Raw genomic sequence first — 17780 nt, 5'->3', positions numbered from 1 at the left:
GACTACAAACAGACTCTGTATTCTGGTACTGCAGTCACACGCAATTCCATCTATCCCCTGCTTCTTGTTAATGTATCATTTTGTGGGCTAGTATGTTCTACATACGATGACAATAGGACTGCGTAAGAGATTCTCCACGCATTTCCTCTAGCAACAAGACACAGGGGTTGCCCCCTTTCAGAAAACTTTTGCCTATAAGCGGCAGTAATTGAGAAAAAAAACCACAAACAAAACAAACAAACTGACTATAACTTACGCCTCCCAGGTGCAGCCACTGTCCTGGTCTGTGTTTAGCTGCATCAATCACGTCCTGTCGACAGCACTGCAGCCAATCACTCAGCTCAGTGGCTCTTTCCATGTGGATTGCACAGTTAATGGCTGGACCCGGCAAGGGGAATTAATACTCAGTTTGTGTTTTGTTTACAACTACTGCAACTTATATCCAAAAGTTTTCTGAAAGTTGGCAACCCCTTTTAAGAAAAGAAATAGCACCTACCTGGGTTTGGAGAGGAGATCCTTGACATAGGCGTTTTTAGTGCAGCAAACCTTATCGTCACATCGAAATTCAAATCTGGACTTCCGATTCCTAATAAACATAATCCATGTCACCTCTCATTTGTCTCAGTATCACGAACAGCAGCATATTAGGCAAGCAGCTACAAACTTTCCATCAGAAAGGCACCGCATGCAGTATAACCATGGCATACTAGAGCTCATGAATATTCCCCTTTGGCTCTGTAGCATATGGAGCTATAATAGGACAGCTACAGGAGGTGCATGAAGTCTTACTGTAACCCTTCTGATTCACAATTCATATTAAGGCAAACTGGTTTTTCTCTCCCCTTTAGCCTTTTAAAATATATAAGGAATGCAGTTTAAAGGGAACCTGTCATGTGAAAATACACCGTTAACCTGCAGATGTGGGATAAATCTATAGGATAATAGAACTCTGAACCTGCCTGGCTTCTGCACTGAGAGCCCTGCTGCTGGGATGAAATTAACTTTGTTCCTCCAGGCAGCCTCATTCTTTCAGTCATAGAGGTGCGGCTTCAATCACGGCTCAGTACATAGTGAGCGGCAGCTGTAACCCCGCGGACATATTGACTGACAGCCATCTCTGCAGCGCCGACAGTCAGTGCCGAGGCATGGTTTCAGCTGCCGCTCACTATGCACTGAGCGGTGACCGAAGCCGCGCTGGCCCACCACTATGACTGAAAGCCAGAGGATGCCAGGAGAAATAAAGTTAATTTCCTCCCAGTACCAGAACTCTGTGCACTTTCCGGGCAGGTTCAGAAAGCCATTAACCTACAGATCAACCCCATATCTGCAGGTTTATAACATATTTTTTTTTACGACAGGTTCCCTTTAAAAAACTTTCCAGGTAGTGGTCTTAAATTATGAAGAATTGTAAACCGGTTTCTACAATGCACATGTAGTTATTACTGCAGTTAAACATCTGAGACTTTATTTACATGGCGCTTTCATGGCAATAATTGAAAAATGCCATGTCTACAGCAAGCACTGACTTACAAAAAGCTCCATAAATGGAAAAACATATTTTCTCTCTATATTTTACCCATCTTCATTTTTCTACCAATCGCTTGCATGTCATGCTGTGACAGTAAACAGTTTGCCATGAAAAATGGTAGCGCCTAACACAAAGAAATAGCATGTATTGTGAGTAGTGGGACCATTAAAAAGTCCCTTTTTTTCTCGTTCGTGCAAAAAAAAAAAAAAAAAAACTTGCACGGATTTCCATCGATACCATCAGTGGGGGTAGGTTTTCTAGTAGGAAGAAAACAGGAAATTAGTGATGAGCAAGCAAGTTCTCTTAACCCTTTTGGCGAGTATGCTCGCCGAGTATTTTGGCGTGCTCGTCATTTCTTCAAATGTCGCCGCGCCTGCAAGTGTCATGGCTGTTTGACGGCTGTGACACATGCAGAGATAGACTAGAATATGGCAAGTCAGGCTATGGGTGTGTGGATATCACCGGACTGCACTCGGATGACATCTGAGTGCAGTTCAACTTCTCACAGAATGGAGACATGTTTCCATTTTCTCCTCACAGTGTGCTACAATTCTCACATCCGAGAGAATGAGGTCACACTAAGCTGACATACGGATTAAACTGTGATCAGAGTTAGAATAGCGTGTCATTAGCATAATCGACCCGATTCTCTTGGATGAGAGAATCTACGACAGTGTAACCCTAGCCGAAGAATAGTTGGGGTATAGGGCTCAGCACTGTATACCAACACGGCCACTGCAAAACATAGCTTATAGTCACAAGCACTTTTACAAGACAGGCGATTTCACAAATTGACTCTTGGGAAGACAAGAAAAATACTACCAGAAGGAACTGTATAGGGCCATGGAGGAAGCACAGTGAGGCGCTAGTAAGGTCTAGACTTCTAAAACTCGACTGTACAGGAACTGTAAATCACATGGAGAGGAATACGTAGACTTTTATACCCTCGACTCAAGGTCTTCATCAGGCTCAATAAAAACCATTAAAGGGGTTGTCCACTACTTTTACATTGATGCCCTATCCGTAGGCACTGATAACAGCAACGGATAGGGCATCAATGTAAAAGTAGTGGACAACTTCATTAATTCAATCAAAATGCACAAATTAATACTTTTCTTACCGTCAGTCACAAACATACAGAGGGTCAATAATAACAAAGACAACACAATAAAAATAAAACAAATGACAATAAAAATCACATTCATAAAAAACACAACAAAACATAATTCACCCTATGCAAATATATACATATAAATATCATATATATTTAAAATAGTATCTTATTTCGGAGTATCACTGCACCTTAAAAAAAAAAAATTAGATTTTTTATGTCACTCAGGACCAATTTGAAATAAAAACCTTTCAAGTGTAGCTCCACACTCATAGCTTATTTCATTGAATGTGGACTACGATATATTGGCAGAACCACGCAGAATTTGAGAAAAAAGAGTGAATAATCATTGTTTTAACATTAAATCTGTTTGTTTTTTTAAATTATAGCTTGTCCTGACACTTTTTACAAATACACTTAAAATCCACAGAGGCTTTGCAAATAACCCCAGTAGAAAGCATTCCATATGATGTTCCTGATAGGTATCTTACTGCAGAACCTATATCCCTGCGGTTTAAATGAGGGTAAGGGTTTAGGAATGTCAGTTCTTTAACCCCTTAACGACATATGACATTCTAGTAAGTCATATGACGGCTTCCTGACTTTGATGCAGGCTCCCACGTCGAGCATGCAGCATTCCCCGCACATGATGGCTGATGTAATCAGCCATCATGTGCCTCTTACAGCCGCAGGTGTATCAGAGCTCTGCGTGCAGCTGTTAACCTGTTAAATTCCGCTGTCAATCTCTGAAAGTGACATTTAACATGCGCCGACGGGGGTGTATCATTCCATGCTCCCATCAATGCATCCGTGACGTGATCTCAGTGCGCCAGTGGGTTGTCATGACAGCCGAGGTTCTACTGAAGACCCTCGTGCTTGTCATTACGATACTCCTGTGACAGCCAGCACATGGCCAGCATTCATAGGAGATCATCAGCACTGCCATGTACAGTGGAATGTAAGCGTTTGAGCAGCCCTGGTCAAAATTGCTGTTATTGTGAACAGTTAAGCAAGTTGCAGATGAAATGGTTCTCTAAGGCATTTTAGAGATCATTTCATCTTCAACTTGCTTTACTGTTCACAATAACACTTTTGAGCAGGGGTGCTTAAACTTTTACATGCCACTGTATAACAGAAATCACGCACTGCTATATATGGCACAAGTGATCAGATGATCACAGCTTCAAATCCCCAAAGGAGACAATTAAATACAGTAAAAAGTGAAAGAAAAAAAAAAAAAAGTTTAAAAATCTGAAGAAAAAAAAAAAATACCACTAAAGATCAAATCAACTCTCTTTTGCCCCATAAAAAAAAAACAATTTAAACAGAATAAATAATACACAAATATGGTATCGCTTCATTCAGAAATGTCCGATCTATGAAATTATAATAAAGTAATCAGATCGGTAAACAGCGCAACGGAAAAAAAAACTCTAATTATGTTTTTTGTCTGCTGCAACATTGCAATAAAATGCAATAAGAGGCAATCAAAACATTTTTTCTATCCCCAATGGTATCAGTAAAAACCTCAGATCAGGACGCAAAAAATAAGCCCACAGTCAACTCCATATCCCGAAAAATGTTATGAGTCTCGGAAAATTGAGACAAAAGCAAAATTTTTTTCACCACTTAAATAAAAAAAAAACAACACTATACATGTTTAGTACCTGCGTACTGGTATTGACCTGGAGAATCATGTTGCCAGGTCAATTTTACCATATAGTGAACATGGTAAATTGAAAAACCTAAACAAATGAAATTGCACTTTTTCCCGTACACTATGTGATAGAATGAAAGGTGTCATTCAAAAGTACAACTTGTCCCACAAAAAACAAGCCCTCATACAGCTAAATTGACAAAAAAATAAAAAAAAGTTATGATTCTTGGAAGAAGAGGAGGAAAAAACAAAAACTGAAAACGGCCATGGCGTGATGGGGTTAACCCCTTAAGCCCCGGAGCATTTTCCATTTTAGCATTTTCGTTTTTGCTCCCCTTGTTCCCAGAGCCATAGCGTTTTTATTTTTTGGTCAATATGGCCATGTGAGGGCTTATTTTTTGCGGGACGAGTTGTACTTTTCAACGCCATTACTAGTTTTACCATATCCTGTACGGGAAAAAAATTCCAAGTGCGGTAAAATTGCAAAAAAGTGCAATACCACAGTTGTTTTTTATTTATTTTTTTTACCACGTTCACTGAATGCAAAACTGCCCTTCTTATTCTACAGGTCATTACGAGTTCATAGACACCAAACATGTATAGGTTCTTTTATATTTAAGTGGTGAAAAAAAATTCCAAAATTTGGTAAAAAAAAAAAAATAGCGCCATTTTCTAAGACCCGTAACGTCTCCATTTTTCGTGATCTGGGGCTGGTTGATGGCTTATTTTTTGCGTGCCGGGCTGACATTTTTATTGATAACATTTGGGGTAGATCCGATGTTTTGATCGCCCGTTATTGCATTTTATTGCAATTTTGCGGCGACCAAAAAACGTAATTCTGGCGTTTAGAATTTTTTTCTCGTTACGCCGTTTACCGATCGGATTAATTCTTTTTTTATATTGATAGATCGGGCGATTCTGAACGCGGCGATACCAAATATGTGTATGTGGGGTTTTTTTTATACATTTTATTTTGAATGGGGCGAAAGGGGGGTGATTTAAACTTTTATATATATATATATATATTTTTATATATATTTTTAAAAAACTTTTTTTTTTTTTACTTTTTGCATGCTTCTATAGTCTCCATAGGAGACTAGAAGCAGCAACTGTCCGATCGCCTCTGCTACATACAGGGGACGAGCAGGTCCCCTGCATGCAGCAGAAATGGTCCTGTGCTATGAGCGCCGACCACTAGGTGGCGCTCATAGCAACAAGATCATGACAACAACAGGCGTCTGCTGCAGACCCTGGGTTGTCATGCACGCCCATCGGCGACCCGCGATCATGTGACGGGGTCGCCGGTGGGCGGGGCTTATGACGCGCTACCCGGAAGCGCGCGTTAAATGCTGCTGTCGGAGATTGACAGCGGCATTTAACATGTTAACAGGCGCGGGTGGATCGCGATTCCACCCGCGGCTGTTGCGGGCACATGTCAGCTGTAATAATCAGCTGACATGTGCTCCGTTCAGTGAGGGCTCAGCGCAGCAGCCCTCACTGAACGGGCAGTACGCAAATATGCGTACTAATACGTCCCCGGTAAGTAAGGGGTTAATATATAGCAGCCCTTCTTAAAAGGACCAAAAGTAATTGGACAATTATCTCTAAATTTCTACGTTTAATGGGCTGCGTGGGATTTTCTCTCGTTAATCAATAATCAATTAAGCAGGTAAAAAGGTCTGGAGTTTATTCCAAGTGTGGCATTTGCATTTGGAAGCTGTTGCTGAGAACCCAAACATGCGGTCAAAGGAGCTCTCAATGGAAGTGAAAAAGACAATCATTAGGCTGAAAAAAAGAAGAAATCCATCAGAGAGAAAGCAAAAATGTTAGGAGCGGCAGAATCAACAGTTTGGTACACTCGGCAAAAAAAAGAAAGAAAAAAAAAAAAAAAAGAGTGAACTGGTGAGTTTGAGAATTCAAAAAGGACTGAATGTCCACAGAAGATAACAGTGGTGGATGATTGCACAATCCTTTCCATGTTGAAGAAAAAACAATTCACAACATCCACCCAAGTGAAGGACACTCTCTAAGTACAGTGGCTTGCGACTCCCCTTGGCTTTTTACCTATTTTGGTACATTACAACCTATGTTTAAATATTTTTGTAATTTGATTTGTGTGTGATGCATCATCTCTTAATAGTCTAAGATAGTGAAATGAAGTTAGAAAAATATAGGCATAAATTAAATTTATGTGATCAAATAACTAAACATTGGCATGTGCATATGTATTCACCCCTTTTGCGAGGAAGCCCCAAAAGATTTCTGGTGCAAATGTAGCACCCTGAGGACTCGGCTGCTACAGGGGTATTGCACCTCACTCCAGAGGTGTGGTATTCCACTCCCGGGTAAGGATGGAGTGTGGGACTGAGCTCAGACAGCTGCATGCACTACACTCATCCCATTTCCGGGGGACAGAACTACGGTACTCCCACCAGTTAGATGTGCAGGTACGACAGCGTCTGTCCCTGGCTGGAGTGGGAGGGGGGGAGGAACATCCCAGTAGTGTAGGGGCAGATAGGGGAGGGACTCTGGGCATAGAGGTAGGAGCCCATTGGGTGCTAGTCACCTGGGCTCACACATAGAGGGAGTATATATGGTGGGCACCATCTTAGGACAGGGTCAGTCAGACTGAGGAGGAGCAGAGCAGAGGAGCTCAGCCAGGAGGGCTGACAGGGAGCTGTGGCTCCGGCTGGGCCCAGCTCCAGGGCCAGGCCTGTAGTGGAGAGAAGGAGGAAGAAAGGCCCAGAGACACAAGACAAGAGGGAACCCTAAGATCCCAGAAGTAAACCAAAAGGGTGAAGGGTTGGCAGAAACGGGTACCGGAACCCTAACTGGCAGAGGCTAATGATCCTTAGCCAGGAACCGGAGGTCGTGGTTAAGTTTTGCCACGACCCTCACCACATCCACCAGGAAGGCACACCACGAATAGGGTCAGGAAAGCCAGAGAAGGTTTTACCACTAAGAGGCCCGAGGGAGCCGGACAAAGGTGGATCCCTGGTGGGAACGGCCAGCAGAGAGAGAGAGAGAGAGAGAGAGAGAGAAGGGAGCTCAGGACCACGCTCTGGATTGCCTGGGAGTTGGCAGAGTCCCACACCTGGTGGACGCAGCACGGTTCGGGTGGTCACTCAAGGCCGGAGTGACCGGAGCAATACCTGTGAGTAAAAACCCTGAAACTGCATCACCTGTCTCTGAGCTTCCTTGCTGCACCATCACAACCACCAACTTCCACATCTGCTGCCCTGAGGCCATACCCCTCCCGTTGGGGGTTATACCATCCTTGCTGCACAATCCTACCACCGGCCTCAGCGGTCTGCTCTGCAGCGGCGGCCTCCTAGCCGCAATCAACGGGTGGCGTAGTCGACACTTAAACAACATCTACAAAAGACTGCCACACACTTAGTTTGACCACCCTGGGCACGGACCGGGTCACCGCCACAAGGACTACTACCCCTATCCAGATCTGGCTCCGGGTGTCTCTTGAACATGGCCCAGGGGGCGCGTCACAAGCAACTACCTTCCACCAGCTAAGGGAAAGGAAGCCCCCCTGTGTGCAATCTAAGTGTCACATAGTCTGTCAGTATATACACATCTTTTCTGAAAGGTCACAGAGGCTGCAACACCATTAAGCAAGAGGCACCGCTAACCAAACACCATGAAGACCAAGGAGATCTCCAAACAAGTCAGGGACAAAGTTATTGAGTAGTGCAAGTCAGGGTTGGGTTATAAAAAATATCCCAAATCTCTGATGATCCCTTGGAGCACCATCAAATCAATGATCATCAAATGGAAATAACATGGCAAAAAATGGGAAGAACAGAAAGGGCCGCCCACCAAAACTCTCAGCACAGGAAAGGAGGGCATTAATCAGAGAGGCAGCACAGAAACAACTGAAGGAGCTGCAGAGTTCCCAAGCAGAGACTGGAGTATTATTATTAATTTATTTAATTATATAGCGCCATTGAGTCCATGGTGTTGTACATGAGAAGGGGTTACGTACAAAATACAGATATCACTTACAGTAACAAATAAACAATGATAGACTGGTACTAAAGGAAGAGGGCCCTGCCCTTGTGGGCTTACATTCTACAGGATGGTGGGGAAGTAGACAGTAGGTGGGGGGGTTGCAGCAACTCCGGTGTTGGTGAGGGGCAGGTCTGGTGTTGGTATCTGTCAATAAGACCACAATAAGCCATACTCTTTATAAAGGTGGCCTTTATGCAAGAGAGGGCATTAAAACAGCCTTTACTTAAAAACAAAAATTGTAAGGCTCGTTTTGAGTTTGCCAAGACATGTGAGAGACTCCCCAAATGTATGGAGGAAGATGCTGTGGTCAGATGAGACCAAAATTTAACTGTATGGCCACCAAGGTGAAAGCCATGTATGTCGCCAAACCAACACAGCTCATCACCCCAAGAACACCATCCCCATAGTGAAACATAGTGGTGGCAGCTTCATGCTGTGGGGATGTTTTTCAGCAGCAGGGACAGGGAAAATGGTCCGAGTCGAGGGGAAGATGGATGGTGCGAAAGAGATATTCTTGAGCAAAACCTGTTTCAGTCTGTCAAGGATTTGAGATTGGGACGGAGGTTCACCTTCCAACAAGACAATGGCCAAAGCATACTGCTAAAGCACACGTCAAACTCTGGCCTGCAGGCCAAATCTGGACCCCAGGGTATATTTAGCCCTCGAAGCCAGGCGGGGCCATTATACTGTATGGAGGACTATGTGGGGCCATTATACTGTATGGAGGACTATGTGGGGTCCATTATACCATGTACAGGGCTGTGTGGGCAGTAGGAGAATAATACTGTGATGGGGTCATCATACCGTGCATGTGGAGGGTAGTGTAGGGAAATTCACTGTGAGGTATCTTACGGTGTTTGGGGGGAACTTTTGTTGCCATCATACTTTATAACAATCTTTGTTATTACTTATTTAAATTAGGCTACTGGGTCATATGCTTTTTTCTACTCTTACACAACATTATTTCAGTATGCTAAGATCTATTAATTCAAATGTACTTTGTTTGTGGGACAACTCCTTTAACCCCTTTACAGCCAATGACGTATTAATACGCGTCTGTGCCCTGGGACTTAAGAGCCTGACAAGTATTAGTACGTCGCGGTGATCGTATTAAATTTCCGGCGCCATCTTACCTCTGGGTAGATGGTGCCGTCATCCCGGAGGGTGTCGCCGCCCACCTGCACCATCAATCGCTGTGATTGGCTGTTCAAATCTGAACAGCCAATCACAGCATTTCTCACTGTTTCCGGCAATGTGATTGCCGGAAACAGTGATCTGCAGCCTAGCATCGGTGCTCCTAAGAGCACCAATCCTAGGCTGTTGCTAGGACACCCCAGCCCTGGACCCAAAGCGCTAAGATCGGTGCAATCGCCGATCACATCGATCGCACCGATCGTAGTGCGACCGCGCGGTGACAGGGCAGTCATGGGGTGGTGACCAGCTTGTGACCTGCCTGTCACCGCCCCATGACCCCCTGTAATGTGATCCAAGTCCCCAGACTGCTGTGATTGGAGCGATCGATGATGACATCGATCGCTCCAATCAGAGTAACTGAATACAGGTGACCGAGCGGTCCCAGGGAGGTGTCACCTCCCTGTCACCCCCTGTGGTGCGTGCTCTGCCCCAGCCATGTCTGATTGGTGACATTGATTGCACCAATCAGATGGCTGGGGCACAGCATGCACCACAGGGCTTCACAGAGAGGTGACACCTCCCTGTGACCGCCCGGTCACCTGTATTCAGGTACTCTGATTGATGACATCGATTGCTCCAATCAGATTACCTGACCGGGAGGTGACTGGGTGGTCACCTCCACCTGTCACCACCCTATCACCCCCCTGTGACTGCCCTGCAGACCCTCACACTTGGTGAGGATTTCTACAGAGCGGTCACATCTGATGTGTCTGTGCTGGGCCTTGTAGTGCCACAGAATATTCTGTGACACCATAAGACCATCTACTCACCTGCTCCAGTCGCTGCTGCTCCTGGATCTTCTGCTCCAGCGTCCTGGGTATCCTGCTCCTGACCTGCTGTGGTTCCTCCTCCAGATCCTGCTGCTGATCCTGCAGAGAAGACTTTGCTAAGTCTGTTCTCCCCTCATCCACCCCAATCCCCCCCCCCTTCCCACCATATTTTTTTCTGCGTTCTGCAGCGGTCTCCAGCGCCGGGCTCTCGGTCACCAGCGCCGGGCTCGCTCTACGGGCTCCCGGTCACCAGCGCCGGGCTCGCGCTGTTTGCACCACATACAGTATTTCCTTTTTCCACACACTCTAAATAAAGTACTGACACACACACACACTTTAAATAAAGTTTTGACACACACGCACCACATACATAACAAAAAATTTCCCGCTCATCCCAAACTCGCTATTCAGCGGAGGAGGCATACGCTTTTCTTGCCTCCGACACTGACAGCGAGGATCCCACATTTCTGTGTTTTTCCGACTCCTCGTAGTCTTCCTCCTCCTCTTCTTCCTCAGGTGCTGCTGGACCGCCCCGCAGTCGCTGCAGGAGAGAAGATGATTCAGCGCTCCCCACTACTGATCCCATATGGACCTCGCCCCCTGAAAATTATGAGCCACTGATTCCTGATTCCGTGGCGGAATCAGGAATGAAGTTTGACACACCGGCCTCACAGAACTAGACTTTTTCAAAGTCTTTTTCTCTGAGGATTTTGTAAACCTCCTGGTGGGCCAAACTAATTTATATGCTCATCAATTTTTGGAACAAAACCCCTCTTCATCATTTGCTAACTGGTCTCCTGTAGACGCAGTAGAAATTATGAAGTTTTGGGGCCTGGTCCTTCTTATGGGGATCCTGAAGAAGCCAGAGCTTCGGCAATACTGGAGTGTTGACGTTTTGTATAACACTCCAGTGTTCCGAATGGTCATGATCCAGAGACACTTTCAGGCCATCCACAAGTTACCAAGATAATGCAAGGTGTCCTGCACGTGATGACCCGAACTTTGATCGTCTTTTCAAAGTTCGGCCGGTCATCAAACACTTCAACAACAAGTTTGCTGAAGTGTACGTGCCCCAAAGGGACATCTGCGTGGATGAGTCCTTAATTGCTTTTAAGGGGCAGCTTGGATTTCAGCAGTACCTGCCCAGTAAGAGGGCAAGGTACGGGATCAAGCTGTATAAACTTTGTTAGAGTACCTCAGGGTACACTCACAAGTTTAGAGTTTATGAAGGGAAGGACTTCCGGATTGAACCCCCTGAATGCCCCCCTGTTCTGGGAGTAAGTGGGAAAATTGTGTGGGACTTGGTGCACCCACTGCTGGATAAAGGTTATCACCTCTACGCCTCTACGTGGATAACTTTTATACAAGTATCCCGCTCTTCAAGTCCCTCTCTGCGCGACGTACCGCAGCCTGCGGTACTGTTCGCAAAAATCAGAGAGGCCTCCCAAAGATGCTAAGATGCTCAGAAGGGGTGAGAGCAGAGCCCAATGTAGTGACCACCTGTTGATGGTCAAGTACAAGGACAAAAGGGATGTCCTTTTCTTGACCACCATACATGGTGATGGAAGCACCCTCAGCACTGTACGAGGTTCCACTACACAGGTCGCCAAACCAGACTGTGTAGTGGGGTACAACAAGTACATGGGGGAGTTGATCTCTCTGATCAAGTCCTCCAGCCGTACAGTGCTTGGAGAAAGGCCAAGGTGTGGTATAAGAAGCTGGCCGTGCACATTGTACAGATGGCAATGCAAAACGCTTTCCTTCTGTCACAATGTGCAGGCCAGACTTCTACGTCGTATTTTCACTTCCAGGAGACAGTTATCAAGGCCCTGATATTTGGCAGCGGTGACGGAGCAGGACCCAGTACTTTCAGAACTGAAGGACCTCGAATTGTACCAGGCCAGCATTTCAAAGGGGAGATGCCTCACAGCGGAAAAAAAGGAAAGTCACAAAAGAGGTGCCGAGTGTGTTATAAAAGGGGAATACGCAAGGACACCATTTAGCAATGTGACACCTGCCCTGACAAACCTGGCCTGTGTATGAAAGACTGCTTCAAAAGGTACCACAACTGACGTATGACAACCTGACAAACACTACACAGCTGACATAGTGTTTGTCAGGTTGTCATACGTCAGTTGTGTAGTGTTCGTCAGGTTGTCCTACACAACTGACGTATGACACTACATTATAGGATTCAAAAATCAGCTACCACTTCCAAAAAGGGGGCAATTGTTGGGCATTTCCACTGTTTAGGCACATCAGGGGCTCTGAGAACGTGACATGACGCCCGCAGACCATTCCATCAAAGTCTGCATTCAAAAGCGTCACTCCTTCCCTTCCGAGCCCTGACATGCGCCCAAACAGTAGTTTTCTCCAACACATGGGGTATCTGCGCACTCAGGAGAAATTGCACAACAACTTTTGGTGTCCAATTTCTCCTAGTACCCTCGTGAAAATAAAAATATTGCGGCTAAAAGATCGTTTTTGTGGGAAAAAAATGTTTGTTATTTTCACGGCTCTAAGTCATAAACCTTTGCACATCATGGGCTCTCCAAACGCAATATGGGGTCCACTGTCAATTCCAGCGAGTTTTACATTGAAAACGTCAATTGGCGCTCCTTCCCTTCCGAGCCCTGCTGTGCGCTCAAACAATGGCTTTCCCCCACATATGAGGTATCAGCGTACTCAGGAGAAATCGGAGAACAACTTTTGGTGTCCAATTTCTCCTAGTGCCCTTGTGAAAATAAAAATATTGCGGCTAAAAGATCGTTTTTGTGGAAAAAAAAAATGATTTTGGCTCTACGTCATAAACTTTAGCAAAACACTTGGGGGTTCAAAGTGCTCACCACACATCTAAATAAGTTCCTTAAGGGGTCTAGTTTCCAAAATGGGTTCACTTGTGGGGGGTTTCCATTGTTTAGGCACATCAGGGGCTCTCCAAACGCAACATGGGGTCCGCTGTCAATTCCAGCGAGTTTTACATGGAAAACGTCAATTGGCGCTCCTTCCCCCACATATGAGATATCGGCGTACTCATTAGAAATTGCACAACTTTTGGGGTCCAATTTCTCCTGGTACCCTTGTGAAAATAAAAAAATTGGGGTCTAAAATAAAATGTTAGTGAAAAAAAGTAAAATGTTCATTTTTTCCTTTCACGTTCAATTAATTGGTGTGAAGCACCTGAAGGGTTAATAAAGTTCTTGAATGTGGTTTTGAGCACCTTGAGGGGTGCAGTTTTTAGAATGGTGTCACTTTTGAGTATTTTCTGTCATATAGACCCCTCAAAGTAACTTCAAATGTGATGTGGTCCCTAAAAAAAATGGTTTTGTAAATTTTGTTGTAAAAATGAGAAATCGCTGGTTAACTTTTAACCCTTATAGCTCCCTAATAACAAAAATTTTGGTTCCAAAATTGTGCTGATGTAAAGTAGACATGTGGGAAATGTTATTTATTAATTCTTTTGTGTGACATATCTCTCTGATTTAAGGGCATGAAAATTCAAATTTTGAAAATTGCAAAATTTTAAAAATTTTCGCCAAATTTCCGTTTTTTTTCACAAATAAACGCAAGTGATATCGAAGAAATTTTACCACAATCATGAAGTACAATATGTCACGAAAAAACAATCTCAGAATCAGGGGGATCCGTTGAAGCGTTCCAGAGTAATTACCTCATAAAGTGACAGTGGTCAGAATTGCAAAAATTGGCCTGGTCAATTAATGTGCAAACCACCTTGGGTTGTATAGGGGTTAAAGTTTGTTTCCATATGAAAAGGTTCATATTTGATAAGGAAAAACTTCAATTGTAGACATTTTTTAATAAATATCAAGGTTGACCGCCAACTTTGTCCAAGCTCTTAATTTCGGCCCTCTATGTATTTGAGTTTGACATCCCTGTGCTAAAGAAACACTCGAGTGGGTTAAGAAGAAATGTGTACATGTTTTGGAGTGGCCTAGTCAAAGCCCAGACCTTAATCCAAATGAGAATCTGTGGTCAGAATTGAAGATTGTTGTTCACCAGAGGAAACCAACTAACTTGAAGGAGCTGGAGCTTGAGGAATGGGAAAAAAAAATCACTGTGGCAAGATGTGGAAAGCTCATAGAGACTTATCCAAAGTGACTTGCAGCTAAAATTGCCACAAAAGGAGGCTCTACATAGCACTGACTTTAGGGAGGTGAATAGTTATGAACACTGAAGTTTTCAGTTATTTTGTCACAATAAAAAGAAAACCAAATGTTCTCAGCTCTAGACACGTTCTTTACATGAACTAATGCAAACTCTCAAAAACATAACAGTGAAATTCAGGTTGTGAGGTACAAAAACACGGAAAATGCCAAGAGAGGAGAAAACTTTTGCAAGCCACTATAGTTGTTTTAGTATCCAAGTCTACCATAAAGAGAAGACTTCATGAGAGCAAATACAGAGGGTTCATCACAAGGAGAAAACCATTAATCAGCCTTAACAATAGAAAGGCCAGATTAAACTTGGCCAAAAAACATCTAAAGAAGCCAGCCCAGTTCTGGAAAAGCTTTCTCTGGACAGATGAAACTAAGATCAACCTGTACCAGAATGATGGGAAGAAGAAAGTATGGAGAAGGCTTGGAACAGGTCAGGATCCAAAGCACACCACATCCTCTGTAAAACATGGTGGAGGCTATACTTTCTGCTCAGATTCAACAGTACAGCAAGCTTGATTGGCTAGTGCTTCATAGTACAGATGGAAAATGACCCAAAACATACTGCAACTCAGGCGTTTGGTTTTTTTTGTTTTGTTTTTTTAAGGCAAAGAAGTGGAATATTCTGCAATGGCCCAGTCAGTCACCAGATCTCAACCTCAGCAAGCATGCATTTCACATGCATAAGACAAAACTTAAGACAGATATACCAATAAACAAGCAACAACTGAGGTCAGCTGCAGTAAAGGACTGGAAAAGCTTCACAAAGGAGGAAACGTCCATGGCTTTGACCTGTGTACTTTTATTATTTCTGTATGTTTTGATTTTAAATTTTTCTCTCTTTTTTTAACTAGGTTGCTAATAAAATAATCCTTTAATATACTTGCCTCATTTCCCGTGGATGCTGGTTTATTCCATTTTGCTGCTATATCTACACCCAGAAGTCGGCCTAGAGCCTTCGTGCACCGCTCCTGAGTCAAGGAATTTTTCAACAGTTGGTGACCCGATATACAACTTTTCTATTTTTTTGTTAAAGTTAATTTGTCAAATTACTTTTGAGCCCCTAAAGCGAGGAAGCCTTGTAGAAAAATGGTTGCAATTCCTAAACATTTCACAGGATATTTTTATTCAACCCCCTTTAATTAAACCTGATTGTCTACACTTCAATCGCATCTCACTTGTTTTATTTTAAATAAAAAATAGTGGCATACAGAGCCCAAATCACGACGACTGTCCAAATATTTCTGGACCTAACCGTATAAACACACACATACACAAATACATACAGTATATTACACATACACACGTGTGTGTATGCATATCTGTTTATATATAATTATTTAAAATGGTGTCATTAAGAGTAAAAGTATGAGTGAGGAAAAATGAAAAGAATAAGGATATAAATAATAGAAGAAATTATACAGTATTCAAAGCACAAAAGGGCAACTTTAAACGAGTCGTAAAGAAAATATTATATTTTTCGGACTATAAGACGCACCAGACCATAAGTCTTCTAGTCTGAATAAGTACGGTATCTTACCTGGGGGCGGTGGAGCAGGGGTTACAGGAGGCAGAGTCCTTCAGGAAGCCGGCGGAAGTGGAGGAAGCCGGCGGACCCTGGGTGCGAGAAGGCGATGCTCCAGCAGCGGGAAGTTGCGGTGGTGGTGGAGCGGGAGCGCAGGGCCCTCCGTTCCCTCAGGAACCCGGCGGCAGCAGCAGAAGAGGCGAGATGCTGCGGGGCTGGTGTCTGGCTGCTTTCCGGTGGCCGCGGACATCTTCTTGAAGCCGTGATCTACATGAAAATGGCCACCCGAGCTCCCAGTCTGCACATGAGCTTGCTCGAGCGGCCATTTTCCTGTAGATCACAGCTTCAGGAAGATGGACGTGGCCACCGAAAAGCGGCGAACGCCGCTCTGCCTCACCTCCGCCAGCCAGCCAGACATCGGCCCCGCAGCACCTCACCTCTTCAGCGGCCGCCACCACCAGGTTCCTGAGGAGATAACGGAGGGCCCTGCGATCCCGCTCCACCACCACAGCAACTATCCGGTAAGCTTCGTTCGGACCATAAGACGCGCCCCCCATTTTCCTCCCAAATTTGGGGGAAAAAAGTGAGTCTTGTGGTCCGAAAAATACGGTACATCTAGAACATAGACAGCAGGATGGAAATGAGCACTAGGACCTGGAAGCATTCAAGCAGCCCTCAGACACTAGTCGTTCTGTTGACTATGGTTTTTGACACACTTATTTTACCGTAGAGATATCATCACATTAGAGCCTTAAGGTGTAGTGAGACAATGATGGTTTTGTGGCGATACAAGATATTATTAAATATATATTTATATGAACATATTGCATAAAATGAATGGTTTTATTGATGCGTTATGGATGAGGTTTTATGGTCATTGGTTATGAGTGTATTATAGGATGTGATTTTTGGTAGGAAAAAGTAAATTGTGTATTTTGATTCAATGGTTTTATGGAACCTGATAAAGGCTTCGATGTAGGAACAAGTTGATCTAGTACCATTAAGTCTATGCGTTAATTCACATTCCTTTCCATGACACTTCTGGTTCCTGTACAGTCGAGTGTATAATAAGTGCAGCACTTACTAGTATCTCCTGGTGCTTTCTCCATGACCTAGGATTTTTGCACTGTGCCATGAACATTATATGGAAGAGCAACTTACTTGATGGTATGGTTAGAGTATCGCAAGCAGCACAAATCATTGATCAACAGGCAATCTTTCCTAAACAAAATAAATAAAAATAGTGACTTTACCCACCGATTATAAGACTTACATTAAACATAGTGTATATTACATTAAACAGTGTATATTTTATCCTGTATGTTACAATATATTAAACACAATATATAATAGGTGTGCAATTTCTTAATTGGAACCTTTCAGGTTATCAGACACAAAACCAATATAGCACCAGGTAGGATAATAAAGGACCTCTTTAATCATACTATCCTGAAGAAAAAATTACTTTGTATTGCTGAAAAAATAAACTAAGGATTGGAGGATATTTTTTTTCTTTGCGCTTTTGTTTTTCCTCTCTTTCTTCCAATATCTATAATTTATTTATATTCCCACTCCCATAGCCGTACAAGAGCTTGTTTTTTTTTATGGAACAAGTTGTAGCTTTGAATGATACCATTCAATTTCCCATATAATGTACTGCAAAATGGAAAAAAAAATTGAGTGAGGATGAAATTGTGAAAAAAACAATATTTTTGGGGTGATTGTTTTATGGTGTTCATTGTGCATTAAACATTACCTGGAAATATGATTAGTCAGATTAGTAAAATTAAGTTGCTA

General features: G+C 43.5%; 1 protein-coding gene across 1 annotated transcript in view; it reads right to left on the bottom strand.

The window, feature by feature from the left end:
* Positions 1-17780, bottom strand: part of HELB (DNA helicase B) — a 96483-nt gene that overhangs the window by 39305 nt on the left and 39398 nt on the right. The window contains 2 exon segments of the mRNA XM_073651744.1: positions 497-586; positions 17145-17204. Of these exon segments, the coding sequence (XP_073507845.1) occupies positions 497-586; positions 17145-17204 (150 nt within the window).

Source organism: Phyllobates terribilis, unplaced genomic scaffold (assembly GCF_046119375.1).
Source record: "Phyllobates terribilis strain yellow unplaced genomic scaffold, ASM4611937v1 Scaffold_11__3_contigs__length_659146591, whole genome shotgun sequence".
In the NCBI taxonomy this organism is placed as follows: Eukaryota; Metazoa; Chordata; class Amphibia; order Anura; family Dendrobatidae; genus Phyllobates; species Phyllobates terribilis.
Note: the sequence above shows the minus strand (reverse complement) of the source record. Positions and strands in the feature narration are given on the sequence as shown.